The sequence below is a fragment of the Scyliorhinus canicula genome, chromosome 2, assembly GCF_902713615.1.
Source record: "Scyliorhinus canicula chromosome 2, sScyCan1.1, whole genome shotgun sequence".
Classification (NCBI taxonomy): domain Eukaryota; kingdom Metazoa; phylum Chordata; class Chondrichthyes; order Carcharhiniformes; family Scyliorhinidae; genus Scyliorhinus; species Scyliorhinus canicula.
The window spans coordinates 8,014,336-8,034,145 of NC_052147.1; the positions used below are offsets into that span (position 1 = coordinate 8,014,336).

The 19,810-nt window shown below is 55.7% G+C and overlaps 1 protein-coding gene across 2 annotated transcripts in view; it reads left to right on the top strand.

Moving 5' to 3' along the window:
- Window positions 1-19,810, top strand: part of ccdc88c (coiled-coil domain containing 88C) — a 223,258-nt gene that overhangs the window by 161,561 nt on the left and 41,887 nt on the right. For both annotated transcript variants that reach the window (XM_038773235.1, XM_038773242.1), the window contains exons 17-21: window positions 1,196-1,337; window positions 3,614-3,802; window positions 6,744-6,905; window positions 12,228-12,505; window positions 18,681-18,824. In XM_038773235.1, coding sequence (XP_038629163.1) covers window positions 1,196-1,337; window positions 3,614-3,802; window positions 6,744-6,905; window positions 12,228-12,505; window positions 18,681-18,824 — 915 coding nt within the window. The remainder of the gene's footprint in view (window positions 1-1,195; window positions 1,338-3,613; window positions 3,803-6,743; window positions 6,906-12,227; window positions 12,506-18,680; window positions 18,825-19,810) is intronic.

The following is a 19,810-nucleotide window of genomic DNA, read 5'->3' on the forward strand; positions in this document are numbered from 1 at the left end:
CCCAATCTTCACAGCTCCCAGTTCATATCCGGAGTCAATTATCCAACTTCCCAACACCCTGATTTCTCATCTAAATGGCTTTGCTCAAAGATAATGTCCCCTTCCGACAAGAGGTAGTAAATCCGTCATATCTACCCCATCAAATTCCTTTTAATATTTGTAATCATCTCAATCTTGTATACTCAAGGGAATACAGACCAGGTTGATGCAACCTGATTGCAAAATATAACCTTTCTGGCTTTGATGAAAGAAGTTTAATCTTTATTCGTGTCACAAGTAGGCTGTCATTAACACTGCAATAAAATTACTGGGAAAATCCCCTAGTCACCACGCTCCGGCGCCTGTTCGGGTACACGGAGGGAGAATTCAGAATGTCCAAATTACCTAACAGCATGGCTTTCGGGACTTGTGGGAGGAAACCGGAGCACCCGGAGGAAATCCACACAGACACTGGGAGAATGTGAAGACTCCGCACAAACAAGCCGGGAATTCAACCTGAGACTCTGGCGCTACGAAGCAACAGTGCTAACCACTGTGCTACCGTGCCACCATAGTGCCCAAGGTTGCTCTTCCCAACCCGTGAGCTGACTGCTGGTGATTTAATAATAATTGTTTATTGTCACGAGTAGGCTTCAGTGAAGTTACTGTGAAAAGCCCCTAGTCGCCACATTCCGCCGCCTGTTCGGGGAGGTTGGTATGTGAATTGAACCCGTGCTGCTGCCTTATTCTGCATTACAAGCCAGCTGTTAAGCCCGCTGTGCTAAACCAGCCCCTTAACCTGAGGATCACCACACCTCAGGCAAGGGGCAAGGTTGAGAAGGCGGGGCCTCCACAACTGACCTCAGCCGGTATGGGAATTGAACCCATGCTGTTGGCCTCGCTCAGCACCACGAACCAGCTGTCCAGCCAACTGAGCTAACCCCATGGATAACCTCACCCGCTCCCCAGAAAGTGCACATCTGAAATGCTGTCAGTCTTTACCCATCTCTATAATCTCAAATTCATTTTGATTGTAATCCAACTCCTTTTCCTGGGTTTGCTGACCCTGCGGGAGGAGCAGGAGGAACGGGTTCCCATGAGGATAGGGGAAAGAAAACCCCTGTCTCCCCAGCTTGGTGTGGTTCTGAACTTAACCAAAGAATTGTTGAGGTCTGAACTTCAAAACAAAAACACGCAGATTTTCCTTATTTTTCAGCAAATACAAGATCCTGGAGACCAAGATTGAATCAACGCTGAAGAAAACACTAGAGATTAAAGAGGAGAAGATTCAGGCGTTGGAATCTCGTCTGGTCGAGTCTAGCAGCCTAAACCAGCAATTGCGCACTGAGCTGTGCACGGTAAGAGGCAGAGTCAATCTGAGAGCCAGTGGTCACTCTGGCGCGAGCCAGTGGCCGCCCTGGCGCGAGCCATGGCCGCTCTGGCGTGAGCCAAGTTGCTGCTCTGGCAGATTTCCAGTGGCTGCTCTGCAGAACAGGTTCCCTGAGCAGACAGTGGGAGAAATTAGTGTTGATTCATTCAAATACAAATTAAATAGATTTATTTTCAGAAAGTAACATCTTGGGATACAAGTAACTTGAGTTCTGGTATGTGGCGAGTGCAACACGCTTGAGAGAAGTGGGTTGACTTTGACCTATGATTCCAAAAGATCCCCATGACTGGGGGTTTTCATTGTCTCATATCAGAGTCCCTTATTGACTGATTGATGCTAGGATTAGTCAAGAACTCCATTGTCACTGTATCGTATGACTACTGGAATGGTAGCAGGTCATTTCATCTCTCGCAGTTCCTGTGTAACTTCTGTCTCAATAGTGTGTATCTGCCCACAATGTACAAGTTTGATACTTCTATCCTTGTGCTTCTTGGGTGAGATTGCTGGTAGTGCTAAGCTATTGCCAGGTTTTTGGCCTGTACCTGTGTGACCAGTAGGAATTCAGCAAAGACAGGTGTGAATGCCAATGAAGTGGTGATGATATTGGACTAGTTATCGCCAGAACATTAGTTCATTATTGAGAGTTTGAATTCAAAGTCTGGAAATTAGCAGTAAGACCTTCTCTTTATTCAGTCATGAGATGTATGCGTCGCTGACTAGACCAGAGTTTATTGTCCGTCCCCAAGAACCACCTCCTTGAACCACTGCAGTCCATGTGTTGTAGGTACACCCACAGTGTGGTTAGAAACTGGCTACAGAACTGACGGGTTTTAAAAAACATTATTGGTTCACTGAACCTCTTCAGCTCTTTCTCTCTCCCCTCTTTTATAATGTCCGATAATGGCTAGTCAGCCGCCCTAATATCTCCTCTGGTGCGGTGGCATCTGTTGTCCGATAATCCCTCTTGTGTAACGCCTCGGGGCCTTTTACTGGTTTAAAGGCATTATATAAATGAAAGTTGTTGTTGCAGTTGGAAAATGAGGAGATGCAACATGACGAGCTTTGTGCAAAATTAGATTTCTACATGCCTAAGGTACTTGATAGATAGATAATTGGAGGTCTTGTAACACAGTGGGTATTGGCCCTGCCAATGCACCCAAGTCCCCCACAAGGCTGTGGAAGGTGCGTTCAACGTTCCATTTGGGCAGCACGGTAGCGTAGTGGTTAGCACAGTTGCTTTACAGCACCATGGGTCCCAGGGTCGATTCCCGGCTGGGTCACTGTGCGGAGTCTGCACGTTCTCCCCGTGGCTGCGTGGGTTTCTTCCGGGTGCTCTGGTTTCCTCCCCCAGTCCAAAGATGTGGGGGTTAGGTGGATTGGCCTTGCTAAAATTGCCCTTTGTGTCCAAAAAAAAAGGTTAAGTAGGGGTTACTGGGTTACAGGGATAGGGTACATACGTGGGCTTGAAAAGGGTGCTCCTTGTAAAGGCCAGTGCAGACTCGATGGGCTGAATGACCTCCTTCTGCACTGTAAATTCTATGATCTATGATCAATGCACCTTTTGGCAGGTGGTAAGAGTGGGAGAGTTTCTTGGTCAGCCTTACTGTAAAGGAAACGGAAAACCACTGCCATATTTTGAAAGCGTAATCATGGACCGATCCAATGGGAGTCCACGGTCGCCAACACCCTCCCAGGACCACAGTCCCTGAAGGAGGAGAAAAGCAAATTGGTTTATTGTGACAGGTGCTAAAATGTGACGATACAAATAATCATCCTTCATAACGTAGTTACAGGCAATCATTTAAATAAAAATAAGGCGGATGTAATAAAAGAATTGCACAATTAATAGCATTTAATTATACAAATAATTACAATACACTGTAAAATGCAGGTCTCCTTAATTTACAGAATAAAAATGAAAGGTCTGGTAGACTGGCGGGCCTTGTATTAAAGTCCACAGATTATATGCTGTCAGATTGAGTTAGTTAAATTGATGGTTTCTGGGTAAGAGGTCTATATACAGAATTCTCCATGGAAAGCCGTGGAACAAGGGAGAATATTCCCCAGCAGAAATGACAAGAATTGCAGTCACTAAGTTCCGAGCCCCCAATCTATGTTCGGTTCTGTGCTCGTTAGGATGGTTATCTTTATGCTGCTGCGATCGTTGTTGCTGCTTCCGCGGCACGTTTTGCTCGCACATTCCCACCCCCCGTCGTGCATTAATTCCCTCCCTCTGTTTTCCAGGTAAAGTGGAATCTGGAGTCTCTGCTGCAGCGTCAGGATGAAGAAAGGCTAGCACCTAATTCCGTCCCAAACTGTCTCCATCATTCCCGGCCTGAAAGCACGGAGAAAGAAAAGTGGGAGAAGGAAAACAGGGAGACTACCTTGGAGCTGCTGAGAGTAAAGGACAACATTATCGAGGTGGAGAGGAACGTGAGTGTTTACGTTGCATCTTCCATAACCACTGGATCTCCTGAAATGCTTTACTGTCAATGGGAGTATGTTAGCAGTGTAGTCACTGTATAATGTAGAAAATGTGGCAGCACAGCAATGGCAAATGAGTCCCAAATTAGGTGGTGAAGTATAAAATCTCATTTATTTACATAATCCAGCATTACATACGCCTGCGAACCCAATGACCCAGCAGGCTTTCTTTACACTCTTAAAGTAACAGTAAAATAAAATGAATAACCCTTTTTGAAGGCCAAACTCTCTCTATGTTCTTTTAAATAAAGCAAAGAGATCAATAAATGAAACAAATATGTAAGTGGCAACTGCCCTTGATGGGGCTCTGCAACTAACAAAACGTCAAAAGGAAATTTAACTAATTAAATTGAAATACCATTCCCAAGTGTTAACAATGCACCCCAGCCCCTGCGTTGCCCACAGGTCACAGAAGGCCTGAAGTGTCAGTGGAAGTTCCTCTTTATACTCTTTTTGAATAAAACAACCATCAATAAATTAAACAAAAATTACAGTTGACAGCCCCACTTGACCATGAATACAGGGTCAGCCCTCTTTATAATGTTTCTACCTGGTTTTGAACCGGGGACCTATTGTGTGTAGAGCAAACGTGATAGTCACTATACTACAGAAACAATGCTTGACTTAAAATGTCACCATCTGCTGTGTTGAGATTTGAACACAGGACCCCAGTGGGTTACCCTGGGTGCGATGGATTACTAGTCCAGTGACAATGCTACTCTGCCACCGCTTCCCCGTCAGTCCCTCTTTATATGTGCTCAAGATGCTTAATCCCATCAATACCCTCCCGCTGTTTATCATTAACCTTAGCAACACAATAGCTGTAATATTAACAAGATCCCACAAATAACAATGTGACAATTTCACGGTCTTCTACTGCCTTGAGTGTCAGCCTTGATTTTTGTCCTTGGGCCCTGGAGTGGGACTTGAACCCAGAGCTGAACCACTGCTGACACACGGTTACGGTATTAAAAGATCGCACAGACAGTATTTTATATGTTTACAAATAAAATTTTGGCACACATAAAATGAAAATGGAGTTTGGCTGTGTCAAATGTGTAAAACAACGTTGAAATTTCTTGTAAGGCTGGACAGGTTTACGCGAGTGAGGATTAGGTGGAGCCTAAACAAGCCAGCAAGCCCATCTTCATAGAATTCACGGTGTCGTTTCTAAAGGGCACCTGGACCTCAAAGTGATAGTAAAACTCCCACAGCATCGGCAACATCAGGGCTTTAGTGCCTCTACTCCCCACCATCACCATCCTCGCCGGCATCAAACCCTTCCCTTTCAGGCTCCACCCCTTGGTAGTGCCAGCCTGGCAGTGCCATGGTACTGCCTTGCCATTTCCACCATCACCTAGGGGCCCCACTATCCTCAGAGAGACCCCCCACCGGCATGGTCACCACGCCTGGTGGTGAAGACCAGTTGCGTTTCCTGCCAGCTTCACACTGGGGGGGGGGGGGTAAAATGATCGGAGCCGGGGAAGTCCCCGCGAGGGCATGACCCAAATTATATGAGCTGCAGGGTGCGAGGAGCATTGCGCCGGGTGCATCTTAGCCGGGAAATTCCTCCTGTTGATTGAGGGATGAGTCAGAGGACAGGATAACTCCCCTGCTCTTCTTCAAAGTATTAGCCACGATGCGGCGAGGCAGGTGGGCCCTCGGTTTTAGCGCCCTATCCAAAAGGCAGTACCTCTGACAGTGCAGCACTCCCTCAGTACTGCACCGGAGTGTCAGCCTTCATTTTTGTACTCGGGCCCTGGAGTGGGACTTGAACCCAGAGCTTTGTGACTCGGCCATGGGAGTGCTGCCAGCTGAACCACGGCTGACACACGGTTACGACATTAAAAGATCCCGCAGCCAGCATTTTCAGAAGAATGTTCCTGCTCCGTGTACTGCCCTCAATCAGTGACAGTCAAAAAACACATGATCTCATCGTGGTCACGTTTCGATTAGTGGGAGATTACTGTGCACAAGCTGCCATGTTTCCGATATTTAATTAGTGACTAAACTTCAAGTGCTTCATTGGCTGGAATGCATCGAGGCTGTGACAGGTGCTACAGAAATGCAGCTCTCTTTTGGACGCAGCCAAACTTTGATCATTTTTGGAATCGATCTTTTAATATTCCATCACTTGAAAAGAAAGTCTTGCATTTATATAGCACCTTTCATGGCCAGCATCTCAAAGCACTCAGTCAATGGGAGTACACCTGCAGTGTCGTCACTATTGTAAATGTAGCAGCACCGTGAAAGGAAATGAAAATCGCTTATAGTCACAAGTAGGCTTCAAATGAAGTTACTGTGAAAAGCCCCTAGTCGCCATATTCCGGCGCCTGTTCGGGGAGGCTGGTACGGGAATTGAACCGTGCTGCTGGCCTGCCTTGGTCTGCTTTCAAAGCCAGCGATTTAGCCCTCTGCTAAACCAGCCCCTTGTTTGGGTCTGAAAGCCACACAGTTTTTAGTTCATTCTGACACTTGGCCTGATGTTTCTCAAGGACGGAGAGGGTCGTCTGGCTCAGTCAAATAGTGACGAAACCCCGATTCTGGAAGTTGCCCCCCTAAACTCTGCCATTTTCACCAGGGCTGGCTCCGCAGCAGTTCTAGCGGTGATGGGTCAAACCCCCGTTAACCAGCACGGCCCGCTGCTACCCCAGAACAAAAATGAGAACATTTGTGTGGAGAGAACACAGAGAACAGTGGTGGGGAGGAGGGGCGGGGGGCTGGATGGGGTCCTTGCTCCCTGGTTAGGTTTGTGAAGTTGCGAATTTTCTTAACTCCACATTTCTGGTGCCCAGGAATGAAAAATCCCGGCTTTTAAATATAATTCAGTCACTCTCTTCTTGCTCTGTAACTGAAGTCAATTCTAATTTGCTGCTTGTTGTGTTGGCAGAACGCAGCATTACAGGTGGAAAAGGAACTACTGAAGGACCAGCTGAAGCAGCTGGAAGCACAGAACAGTGCTGTCAACTCCCAGATAGTCACCTTGCAGCGACAGACGATATCCCTGCAGGAACAGAGCACCACTCTCCAAATACAGAATGCCAAGCTTCAGGTAAATACTTCCGCACTCTCTGCTTCCTCCCCACTGCACCTCCTTACCTGTCATCGATTCTACACCCCCTACGCCGCCCCTCGGATTTCCCCCTCCGCCCCTCGGCACCCCCCCCTCCGCACCTCGATTACCCCCCTCTGCTTCCCCCCTCCGCCCCTCTGCTTCCCCCTCCGTCCCTCGGCTTCCCCCCTCCGTCCCTCGGCTTCCCCCCTCCGTCCCTCGGCTTCCCCCCTCCGTCCCTCGGCTTCCCCCCTCCGTCCCTCGGCTTCCCCCCTCCGTCCTCGCTTCCCCCCTCCGTCCCTCGCTTCCCCCCTCCGTCCCTCGGCTTCCCCCCTCCGTCCCTCGGCTTCCCCCCTCCGTCCCTCGGCTTCCCCCCTCCGTCCCTCGGCTTCCCCCCTCCGTCCCTCGGCTTCCCCCCTCCGTCCCTCGGCTTCCCCCCTCCGTCCCTCGGCTTCCCCCCTCCGTCCCTCGGCTTCCCCCCTCCGTCCCTCGGCTTCCCCCCTCCGTCCCTCGGCTTCCCCCCTCCGTCCCTCGGCTTCCCCCCTCCGTCCCTCGGCTTCCCCCCTCCGTCCCCCCGCCTCCCCCCCCCCCCCCCCCCAGCCCCTCGGCTTTCCCCCCCTCCGCCCCTCGGCTTTCCCCCCTCCGCCCCTCGGCTTTCCCCCCTCCGCCCCTCGGCTTTCCCCCCTCCGCCCCTCGGCTTTCCCCCCTCCGCCCCTTTCCCCCCTCCGCCCCTTTCCCCCCTCCGCCCCTCGGCTTTCCCCCCTCCGCCCCCCGGCTTTCCCCCCTCCGCCCCTCGGCTTTCCCCCCCTCCGCCCCTCGGCTTTCCCCCCTCCGCCCCTCGGCTTTCCCCCCTCCGCCCCTCGGCTTTCCCCCCTCCGGCCCTCGGCTTTCCCCCTCCGCCCCTCGGCTTTCCCCCCTCCGTCCCTCGGCTTTCCCCCTCCGCCCCTCGGCTTCTCCCCCCCGCCCCTCGGCTTCTCCCCCCCCCCCCACTCGGCTTCCCACCCCTTGGCTTCCCCCCCCCCGCCCCTCTGACTTCCCCCCCCCTCTGGCTTCCCCCCCCCCCGCCCCTCGGCTTTCTCCCCCCCCGCCCCTCGGCTTTCTCCCCCCCCGCCCCTCGGCTTTCCCCCCCCCCCCGCCCCTCGGCTTTCCCCCCTCCGCCCCTCGGCTTTCCCCCCTCCGCCCCTCGGCTTTCCCCCCTCCGCCCCTCGGCTTTCCCCCCTCCGCCCCTCGGCTTTCCCCCCTCCGCCCCTCGGCTTTCCCCCCTCCGCCCCTCGGCTTTCCCCCCTCCGCCCCTCGGCTTTCCCCCCTCCGTCCCTCGGCTTTCCCCCTCCGTCCCTCGGCTTCCCCCTCCTCCCCTCGGCTTTCCCCCTCCGCCCCTCGGCTTCTTCTCGCCCCCCCCCCCCCCCCCCCCCCCCCCACTCGGCTTTCCACCCCTCGGCTTCCCCCCCGCCCCTCTTACTTCCCCACCCCTCTGGCTTTTCCCCCCCCCCCCCCCCCCCCGCCCCTCGGCTTCTCTCCCCCCGCCCCTCGGCTTTCCGCCCCTCGGCTTTCCCCCCCCTCCGCCCCTCGGCTTTCCCCCCTCCGCCCCTCGGCTTTCCCCCCCGCCCCTCGGCTTTCCCCCCCTCCACCCCTCGGCTTTCCCCCCCTCCGCCCCTCGGCTTTCCCCCCCTCCGCCCCTCGGCTTTCCCCCCCTCTGCCCCTCGGCTTTCCCCCCCTCCGCCCCTCGGCTTTCTTCTCCCCCCCTCCGCCCCTCGGCTTTCCCCCCGCTCCGCCCCTCGGCTTTCCCCCCCCTCCGCCCCTCGGCTTTCCCCCCTCCGCCCCTCGGCGTTCCCCCCCTCCGCCCCTCGGCTTTCCCCCCCTCGGCTTTCCCCCTCCGCCCCTCGGCTTTCCCCCCCTCCGCCCCTCGGCTTTCCCCCCTCTGCCCCTCGGCTTTCCCCCCCTCCGCCCCTCGGCTTTCCCCCCCCTCCGCCCCTCGGCTTTCCCCCCCTCCGCCCCTCGGCTTTCCCCCCCTCCGCCCCTCGGCTTTCCCCCCCTCCGCCCCTCGGCTTTCCCCCCCTCCGCCCCTCGGCTTTCCCCCCCTCCGCCCCTCGGCTTTCTCCCCCCCTCCGCCCCTCGGCTTTCCCCCCGCTCCGCCCCTCGGCTTTCCCCCGCTCCGCCCCTCGGCTTTCCCCCCCTCCGCCCCTCGGCTTTCCCCCCCTCCGCCCCTCGGCGTTCCCCCCCTCCGCCCCTCGGCTTTCCCCCCCTCCGCCCCTCGGCTTTCCCCCCCTCGGCTTTCCCCCTCCGCCCCTCGGCTTTCCCCCCCTCCGCCCCTCGGCTTTCCCCCCTCCGCCCCTCGGCTTTCCCCCCCTCCGCCCCTCGGCTTTCCCCCGCTCCGCCCCTCGGCTTTCCCCCCCTCGGCTTTCCCCCCCTCCGCCCCTCGGCTTTCCCCCCCTCCGCCCCTCGGCTTTCCCCCCCTCCGCCCCTCGGCTTTCCCCCCCTCCGCCCCTCGGCTTTCCCCCCCTCCGCCCCTCGGCTTTCCCCCCCTCCGCCCCTCGGCTTTCCCCCCCCCCGCCCCTCGGCTTTCCCCCCCTCCGCCCTCGGCTTTTCCCCCCTCCGCCCCTCGGCTTTCCCCCCCCTCAGCCCCTCGGCTTTCCCCCCCTCAGCCCCTCGGCTTTCCCCCGCTCCGCCCCTCGGCTTTCCCCCCCTCGGCCCCTCGGCTTTCCCCCCCTCGGCCCCTCGGCTTTCCCCCCCTCGGCCCCTCGGCTTTCCCCCCTCGGCCCCTCGGCTTTCCCCCCCTCGGCCCCTCGGCTTTCCCCCCCTCGGCCCCTCGGCTTTCCCCCCCTCGGCCCCTCGGCTTTCCCCCCCTCGGCCCCTCGGCTTTCCCCCCCTCGGCCCCCCGCTTTCCCCCCCCTCGGCCCCTCGGCTTTCCCCCCTCGGCCCCTCGGCTTTCCCCCCCTCCGCCCCTCGGCTTTCCCCCCCTCCGCCCTCGGCTTTCCCCCCCTCCGCCCCTCGGCTTTCCCCCCCTCCGCCCCTCGGCTTTCCCCCCCCTCCGCCCCTCGGCTTTCCCCCCCTCCGCCCCTCGGCTTCCCCCCCTCCGCCCCTCGGCTTTCCCCCCCCTCCGCCCCTCGGCTTTCCCCCCCCTCCGCCCCTCGGCTTTCCCCCCCTCCGCCCCTCGGCTTTCCCCCCCTCCGCCCCTCGGCTTTCCCCCCCTCCGCCCCTCGGCTTTCCCCCCTCCGCCCCTCGGCTTTCCCCCCCTCCGCCCCTCGGCTTTCCCCCCCTCCGCCCCTCGGCTTTCCCCCCCTCCGCCCCTCGGCTTTCCCCCCCTCCGCCCCTCGGCTTTCCCCCCCTCCGCCCCTCGGCTTTCCCCCCCTCCGCCCCTCGGCTTTCCCCCCCTCCGCCCCTCGGCTTTCCCCCCCCTCCGCCCCTCGGCTTTCCCCCCCTCCGCCCCTCGGCTTTCCCCCCCCTCCGCCCCTCGGCTTTCCCCCCCTCCGCCCCTCGGCTTTCCCCCCCTCCGCCCTCGGCTTTCCCCCCCTCCGCCCCTCGGCTTTCCCCCCCTCCGCCCCTCGGCTTTCCCCCCCTCCGCCCCTCGGCTTTCCCCCCCTCCGCCCCTCGGCTTTCCCCCCCTCCGCCCCCCGCTTTCCCCCCCTCCGCCCCTCGGCTTTCCCCCCCCTCCGCCCCTCGGCTTCCCCCCCTCCGCCCCTCGGCTTTCCCCCCCTCCGCCCCTCGGCTTTCCCCCCCTCCGCCCCTCGGCTTTCCCCCCCTCGGCCCCTCGGCTTTCCCCCCCTCGGCCCCTCGGCTTTCCCCCCCTCGGCCCCTCGGCTTTCCCCCCCTCGGCCCCTCGGCTTTCCCCCCCTCGCCCCTCGGCTTTCCCCCCCTCGGCCCCTCGGCTTTCCCCCCCCCGGCCCCTCGGCTTTCCCCCCCTCGGCCCCTCGGCTTTCCCCCCCCTCCGCCCCTCGGCTTTCCCCCCCTCCGCCCCTCGGCTTTCCCCCCCTCCGCCCCTCGGCTTTCCCCCCCCTCCGCCCCCTCGGCTTTCCCCCCCTCCGCCCCTCGGCTTTCCCCCCCCTCCGCCCCTCGGCTTTCCCCCCCTCCGCCCCTCGGCTTTCCCCCCCTCACGCCCCTCGGCTTTCCCCCCCTCCGCCCCTCGGCTTTCCCCCCCTCCGCCCCTCGGCTTTCCCCCCCTCCCGCCCCTCGGCTTTCCCCCCCTCCGCCCCTCGGCTTTCCCCCCCTCCGCCCCTCGGCTTTCCCCCCCTCCGCCCCTCGGCTTTCCCCCCCTCCGCCCCTCGGCTTTCCCCCCCTCCGCCCCTCGGCTTTCCCCCCCTCCGCCCCTCGGCTTTCCCCCCCTCCGCCCCTCGGCTTTCCCCCCCTCCGCCCCTCGGCTTTCCCCCCCTCCGCCCCTCGGCTTTCCCCCCCTCCGCCCCTCGGCTTTCCCCCCCTCCGCCCCTCGGCTTTCCCCCCCCTCCGCCCCTCGGCTTTCCCCCCCTCCGCCCCTCGGCTTTCCCCCCCTCCGCCCCTCGGCTTTCCCCCCCTCCGCCCCTCGGCTTTCCCCCCCTCCGCCCCTCGGCTTTCCCCCCCTCCGCCCCTCGGCTTTCCCCCCCTCCGCCCCTCGGCTTTCCCCCCCTCCGCCCCTCGGCTTTCCCCCCCTCCGCCCCTCGGCTTTCCCCCCCTCCGCCCCTCGGCTTTCCCCCCTCCGCCCCTCGGCTTTCCCCCCCTCCGCCCCTCGGCTTTCCCCCCCCCCCCCCCCCGCTTTCCCCCCCTCCGCCCCTCGGCTTTCCCCCCCTCCGCCCCTCGGCTTTCCCCCCCCTCCGCCCCTCGGCTTTCCCCCCCTCCGCCCCTCGGCTTTCCCCCCCCCCCCCCTCGCTTTCCCCCCCTCCGCCCCTCGGCTTTCCCCCCCTCCGCCCCTCGGCTTTCCCCCCCTCCGCCCCTCGGCTTTCCCCCCCTCCGCCCCTCGGCTTTCCCCCCCTCCGCCCCTCGGCTTTCCCCCCCTCCCCCCCCCCCGGCTTTCCCCCCCTCCGCCCCTCAGGCTGAGGACCCCGTATGTCCTTTCACTGCCGTCTCAACCTGCCCTGCTGCCTTTAATGGTTTATTCACATGTGCTCCCAGGTCCCTGTGCACTCCTTAACAATTAACCCATTGGATAATCATGCCTCTATTCACAGCCCTCCCAAGTAAGTCCAGTAAAGGCCCTGTGTGGGTATATGGCAGATTGAGAAATGGACTCTGTAGGGACTGTCTGGGTGATGTGGCTGCCTCCACTTTAGCCACAGATCTTTGAGCTTTGCTAATGAAACAGCTTCAATGTATAATTTTTGGCCTGACGGGGGTTGGGGTTTCCCTGTTGTGCAGGTGGAGAATTCGACGTTGAATTCCCAAGGTGCGTCTCTGATGGGCCAGAACACTTTGCTGCAGAACCTGCAGTCCAGCCTGGAGGCGGCAAACGAAAGTCTGAGCCGGCAGAAGGAGGAGCAAAAGGCCACATACGACTCACTGCTCCAGGACCACGAAAGGCTGATTGTGCTGAATGAGCGCCAGTCTGCCGAGTGCGAGACGCTAATTGGCCAGCAGGCAGGCATGAAGGCAGCGTACAGGAACCTGGATGCCCAGCACAAAAAGCTGGAGGAAAGGTAACTCAATCTCTTCTCTCCGGTGTGTGCGAGGGTTATGGCTGCTTGTCCATAGAGAACTATTACACTTCTCATACCCATTGAAGTTTGGATGAGTGAAGATGTGTTTTTATTCTTTCATGGGATGTGGGGGTGGCTGACATGACCAGCATTTATCACCCACCCTATTCGCCATTTCAGAGGAGCCTTTAAGAGTCAACCAAGCACATTGCTGTGGGTTTCGAGTCAGAGGAAGGCCAGACTGGGTAGGAATGGCAGATTTCCTTCCCTAAAAGGCATTAATGAACCAGCCAGGTTTTTATGACAATCGATGATAGCTGCCCTGACTAACTTTCAATTCCAGATTTTATTGACCGAATTTAAATTCCACAAGCTCCTACAGTGAGATTTGAACCCATGACCCCAGGGCTAGTCTGGCGTTCTGGATTATTAGTCCAGCATTGTTACCGCTCTACCATCATCTCCCCTCTATAGGATTCTGAGGTGGGATTGACAGAGTAGAGGCTTCGAGGATCTTTCTGCTCGTGAGGGAATCTAGAACTAGGGAGAACAGTTTCAAAATAAGGGAATAAGGAGGAATTTCTTCTCTCAGCAAGTTGTTCATCTTTGGTACTCTCTAGCCCAGGGAGTTGTGGAGGCTGGGCCATTGAATATGTTCAAGGCTGAGATAGACAGGTTGGTCTTGAGGACTTTGGGACGAGGCTGAAAAGTGGAATTTTTTTTTATAAATGTTTTTTATTGAGTTTTCATATTTTATATATGACAAATTACAAGTTATTAGAGAGAGAGAGAAAAAAAAAACAAAGGAAAACACACAATTTTTTTACATGAATATTTACAGGTAAGCATCTTCATAACAATAATTGTGGCCGCCCCCTTTAGCCAGCATACATATTTTACATTCCCCAATATGGCCGAGGCACATGTTTATAGGCATTTATTTATAGTTTGGTTTTGGGCCTTGGCTTGCCATCAAACCCCCATAACGAGCCCGTAGGCCCCCCCCCCCCCCGGCTACCTTCCCCCGATTCCCGCCCATTTTCCCCTGGTTCTTGGCCACCCGACTATTCTTCCTCATGTACGTTGGCCACAAACAGGTCCCGGAACAGTTGCATGAATGGCTCCCACGTTCTGTGGAAGCCGTCGTCCGACCCTCGGATGGCGAATTTGATTTTCTCCATTTGGAGAGATTCCGAGAGGTCGGACAGCCAGTCTGCAGCTCTGGGTGGTGCTGCTGACCGCCAGCCAAACAGGATTCTACGGCGGGCAATCAGGGAGGCAAAGGCAAGGGCGTCCGCCCTCCTCCTCAGGAATAGATCTGGCTGGTCTGAAACCCCGAAGACCGCCACTATCGGGCATGGCTCCACCCTCACCCCCACCACTTTGGACATAGCCTCGAAGAAGGCTGTCCAGTACTCCACAAGTCTGGGGCAAGACCAGAACATGTGGGCGTGGTTGGCCGGGCCTCTCTGGCACCGCTCACATTTGTCCTCCACCTCCGGGAAGAACCTACTCATACGGTTTCTCGTTAAGTGGGCTCTATGTACCACTTTTAGTTGCGTCAGGCTGAGCCTTGCGCACGTGGAGGTGGAGTTGACCCTATGCAGTGCTTCGCTCCAGAGTCCCCACCCTATCTCCATCCCCAGGTCGTCCTCCCATTTCCTTCTTGTTGCGTCCAGTACGGTGTCGTCCCTATCTACCAGTCGGTCATACATGTCACTACAGTTCCCTTTCTCTAGGATACTTGCGTCCAGTAGGTCTTCCAATAGTGTCTGTCGTGGCGGTTGTGGGTTCGTCCTTGTCTCCTTTCGTAGGAAGTTTTTGAGCTGCAGGTACCGTAGCTCGTTCCCCCCAGCTAGCTGAAATTTCTCTGTCAGTTCGTCCAGTGTTGCGATCCTGTCGTCCGTGTATAGGTCCCTGACTGTCAGTGTCCCCCCGTCCTGCCTCCACCTTTTGAAGGTGGCGTCGGTCAGTGCTGGTTTGAACCTATGGTTGTTGCAGATGGGAGCCTTGTCCGACATTTTGTACAGGCCAAATTGCTGCCGCAGTTGGTTCCAGGATTGGAGGGTGGCTGTCACCACTGGGCTGGTGGAGTGTTTTTTGGGTGGGGATGGGAGTGCTGCCGTGGCGAGGGCCCGGAGGGAGGTTCCCATGCAGGAGGCCTCCTCCGCACGCACCCACTCGGCTTCTGGCTCCTGGATCCATCCCCTTACTCGCTCGGCTGTTGCCGCCCAGTGGTAGAATTGTAGATTCGGGAGGGCTAGCCCCCCCCCCCTGGATTTTGTTTTTTGGATGACCTTCTTTGGGATCCTAGCATTTTTACCCCCCCATACGAACGCCATGATATGTTTGTCCAGCGCTTTGAAAAAGGCCTTGGGGATGTAGATCGGAATGGATCTAAACAGGAAAAGGAACCTGGGCAGTACGTTCATTTTGATCGTCTGGACTCTCCCCGCGAGGGAGAGCGGGAGTGTGTTCCATCTTTGCAGGTCCTTTTTAACTTCCTCCGTCAGGCTGGTGAGGTTCCATTTGTGGACCCCTTTCCAGTCATGGGCTATTTGGATCCCCAGGTAGCGGAATTTATTTCGGGCTTGTTTGAACGGCAGGCCCTTTAGCGCTGCCCCCCCCCCCCCCCCCCCCTTGCGGGTGTACTGGGAAGATCTCACTTTTGCTCATGTTGAGTTTGTAGCCCGAGAAGGCTCCAAACTCTTTCAGGAGCGCTATGATTCCGTCCATGCTGCTTTGTGGGTCCGAGATATAGAGGAGCAGATCATCCGCATAGAGTGAGACTCTGTGCTCTCTACCTCCCCTTCGGATCCCCCTCCAATGTTTTGCTGCCCTGAGCGCGATTGCTAGCGGTTCGATTGCTAGTGCGAACAGCAGCGGGGACAGTGGGCAGAAAAGTGGAATTGAGGCTAAAATCAGACTTGTCAAGAACTTACTGACCAAACTTGAGGGGCAGAATGGCCTGCTCCTGCTTCGTGTTCTTTGTGTCCATCTTCTGATGCATGCTACAGCCTTTCTCAGTCGGTAGTCTCAGCTCTAACAGTGCCATCTCCCTTTGCCAGCTCAGCCCCTAGCTGCTAATACCTCTGGAGAGAATACACTAACCTTTTCACAATGCTCCTGAATTCTCATCTTCTTTTCACCTTCCATCTTTCCACCAGACACTCCATAAAGCATTTTCATAGAATCCCTACAGTGCAGAAGGAGGCCATTCAGCCCATGGAGGCTGCACTGGCCCTCCGAAAGAGCACCCTAACCTAGGCACCATCCCCAAAATGCCACCTAACCTTTGGACACTAAGGGGCAATTTAGCATGGCCAACCTACCCAATCTACACATCTTTGGACTGTGGGAGGAAACTGGCAGAAAGTACAAATTCCACACAGTCACCCGAGATCGGAATCGAACTGAGGTCCCTGGTGCTGTGAGGCAGTAGTGCTTGCCACCGTGCTGCCCTCATGCCCTTTACTGCCAATTATGTAATTTCAATTGTTGTAACCATTGGAAATGCAACAGCCAGGTTGCGCATAGCGAGAGACGAGCAGCATTGAGACTGTGACCTGATGATCTGTTTTTGTGATGTTAAATGAGTGAGTATTGATTAGGACAATGGGGTGAACTCTCCTTGCTTTCATCACAGCAGTGCCCAGGGATTTTTTTGATGTCTCATTTGCTGATCTACAATATTTTCTCCTCTTTCTGAGATGTTACAACTGAGAAATCCTTTGTAAAACACAAGTTACTTGTTGCAGTGTGTGCCTCTGTCTGGACCTAACTGAGTGATATTTAGAAGCGTGAGGGGGGGATGTTGTAATCGGCCTTTTGTCAGATACATAGAGATGGTTTACAGCTTCAAATTCCTGGGAGTGGACATCACCTCGGCTCCTCCCTCTGTGACTGGATCCTGAACTTTCTAACCCACAGGCCACAATCAGTAAAGATAGGCAACAACACCTCCTCCACGATCATCCTTAACACTGGTGCCCCACAAGGCTGTGTCCTCAGCCCCCTACTATACTCCTTATGCACCTATGACTGTGTGACGAAATTCTCCTCCAACTCGATTTTCAAATTTGCTGGTGACACCACTGTAGTGGGGCGGATTTCAAACAATGATGAGACAGAGTACAGGAATGAGAGAGAGAATCTGGTGAACTGGTGCGATGACTATAATCTCTCCCTCAATGTCAACAAAACGAAGGAGATTGTCATCGACTTCAGGAAGCGTAGTGGAGAACATGCCATCCATTGACTTTATCTATAATTCCCGCTGCCTCAGAAAGGCAGCATAATTAAGGACCCCATGCACCCCAGACATACTCTCTCCCACCTCCCGTCAGGAAAAAGATACCAAAGTTTGAGGTCACGTACCAACCGACTCAAGAACAGCTTCTTCCCTACTGCCATCAGACTTTTGAATGGACCTACCTCGTCTTAAGTTCATCTTTTCTCTACACCTTGCTATAACTGTAACATTATATTCTGCAGTCTCTCCTTCCTTCCCTGTGTACAGTATGCATTGTTTGTACAGCATGCAAGAAACAATACTTTTCACTGTATACTAATACATGTGACAATAATAAATCAAATCAAACATTTGGTCCACCCATGTTGACCCTATCACCAAGAAAGCAAAACAGCGCCTATACTTCAGGAAACTAAGGAAATTTGGCATGTCCACATTGAATCTTACCAGCTTTTACAGGTGCACCATAGAAAGCATCCTATCTGGCTGCATCACAGCCTGGTATGGCAACTGGTCGGCCCAAGACCCTTCAGTAGTCGTGAACACAGCCAAGTCCATCACACAAACCTGCCTCCCATCCATTGACTCCATCTACACCTCCCGCTGCCTGGGGAAAGCGGGCAGCATAATCAAAGACCCCTCCCACCCGGCTTACTCGCTCTTCCAACTTCTTCCATCGGGCAGTAGATATAAAAGTCTGAGAGCACGCTCTAACAGACTCAAAAACAGCTTCTGCGCTGTTACCAGACTCCGAAACGACCCTCTTATGGACTGATCTGATTAATATTACACTCCTGTATGCTTCACCCGATGCTGGTGTCTATGTATTTACATTGTGGACCTTGTGTTGCCCTTTTATATATTTTCTTTTTATTTTCTTTTATTTCATGTACTAAATGATTTGTTTGAGCTGCTCCCAGAAAAATACTTTTCACCCTCTGTACACGTGACAACAAACAAATCTAATCCAATCCAATCCATTGATGAACACAAGATAAATTCACCGTGCCTGAACCCCCAGCAGGGATCTTCTGTACAGATCAGCGACTCAGACATAACTCTGTCTCGGTGTGATGGTTGTGAAATGTATTCTTGTATTGGAGGAAGAAACCCTTCAACCATGCACTATTCCAGTTTTACCACTAGATGGAGCATGGACCCATTAAATCCTCCAAGAACTTCCTGGGACTGAAATGAACAAATCCAGCACCTTGCCTGCGGTTCTACCTATCGTTCTGCCACCACCGCTGCCCGCGCCTCTGCCGCTGCCCGCGCCTCTGCCGCTGCCCGCGTCTCTGCCGCTGCCCGTGCCTCTGCCGCTGCCCGCGTCTCTGCCGCTGCCCGTGCCTCTGCTGCTGCCCGCGTCTCTGCCACTGCCCACATTTCCAACTTCTTGGTCTGTTTTCTTGACATTAAATTAAATTCCTCGGGGCAGCACGGTGGCGCAGTGGTTATCATTACTGCCTCACAATGCCGAGGACCCAGGTTCGATCCGGGCTCTGGTCACTGTCCGTGTGGAGGTTGCACATTCTCCCCGTGTCTGCGTGGGTCTCACCCCCACAACCCAAAGATGTGCAGGGTAGGTGGATTGGTCACGCTAAATTGATCCTTAATTGGGAAAAAATTTTAACAGTTACAAATAATCCGGTGTCTTTTTCTTTTACCATGAACCTGGCTCCCTTAGATTGATTGGTGGTGGTTGCGATGCACAAGCTGTTGGCAAGACCACTAGTTCCTGGTTAATCCCCCTCCTTATCTGTAGTATAACTTGGGTTGGTTAAGTGTTAGGCTTCCGGTGTCTTTGTCCCTCACTTTGTGTGTGTGTGTGTGTGTGTGTGTGTGTGTGTGTGTGTGTGTGTGTGTGCCAGCGCCCGAGTGTTTGTTCTGAAGCAGTAATGCCCTTTTCTGTCCTTCCACTGACAGGTACATGGGACTGCTGAAGCAGAAAAGGGAGATGGAGGAGCTGGACTGCACACTCCGAACCCAACAAGAGAACCTGCAGCGAGAGACCAAGAGGAGTGCGGCCGTTGCAGAGGAGAACCGACAGCTGCAGGTTGACCTGGACAGGTGAGATATCCTGTGAGCAGCACAGCGAGGCCGGTGGGCCTGCAAGTGCGTGGGCCATGAATAAATACAGCAGCTCAGGATTCAGCAGAGCAGACTGGAGCAACAAACAAATATTCCTCGGCTCTCATCAATTTATATTTCGGAATCGGGAAGTATGTCACTAGAACTTTCCAAGAAAAGTACGATAAATATTCTGCTTTTCACAACCTTAAATCACCTTTAAAATGCTTCAAAACCAATTCAGTCCTTGTGATTTTTACAATGAAGGTAACATGGAAACTAATTTGCATACAGCAAGCGCCTGCTCAGCACTGTATACAGCGAGCTCCCGCTCAGCACTGTATACAGCGAGCTCCCGCTCAGCACTGTATACAGCGAGCTCCCGCTCAGCACTGTATACAGCGAGCTCCCGCTCAGCACTGTATACAGCGAGCTCCCGCTCAGCACTGTATACAGCGAGCTCCCGCTCAGCACTGTATACAGCGAGCTCCCGCTCAGCACTGTATACAGCGAGCTCCCGCTCAGCACTGTATACAGCGAGCTCCCGCTCAGCACTGTATACAGCGAGCTCCCGCTCAGCACTGTATACAGCGAGCTCCCGCTCAGCACTGTATACAGCGAGCTCCCGCTCAGCACTGTATACAGCGAGCTCCCGCTCAGCACTGTATACAGCGAGCTCCCGCTCAGCACTGTAATAATGGCCAGACATTGGCGAAGTGATAAATATTGGCCAGGACACCATGCAGAACTCTCTGTTGCTCTTTCAGAATAGTACCATGGGTCTTCTACATCCATCTGAGAGCGAAGACAAGACCTTAGGCTAACATCTCATCCAAAAGATGGCAGCTGTGACAGTACAAGCGCATTCAGCTAGTCTCGGGGGGGGGGGGCAGTTCGGAATGGGCAATAAATGCTGGCCTTGTCTGTGATGCCCACTTTAAAAACAGTATTTCTTGAGGATGTTAGGCACCTGTTGGGGTGGTTAC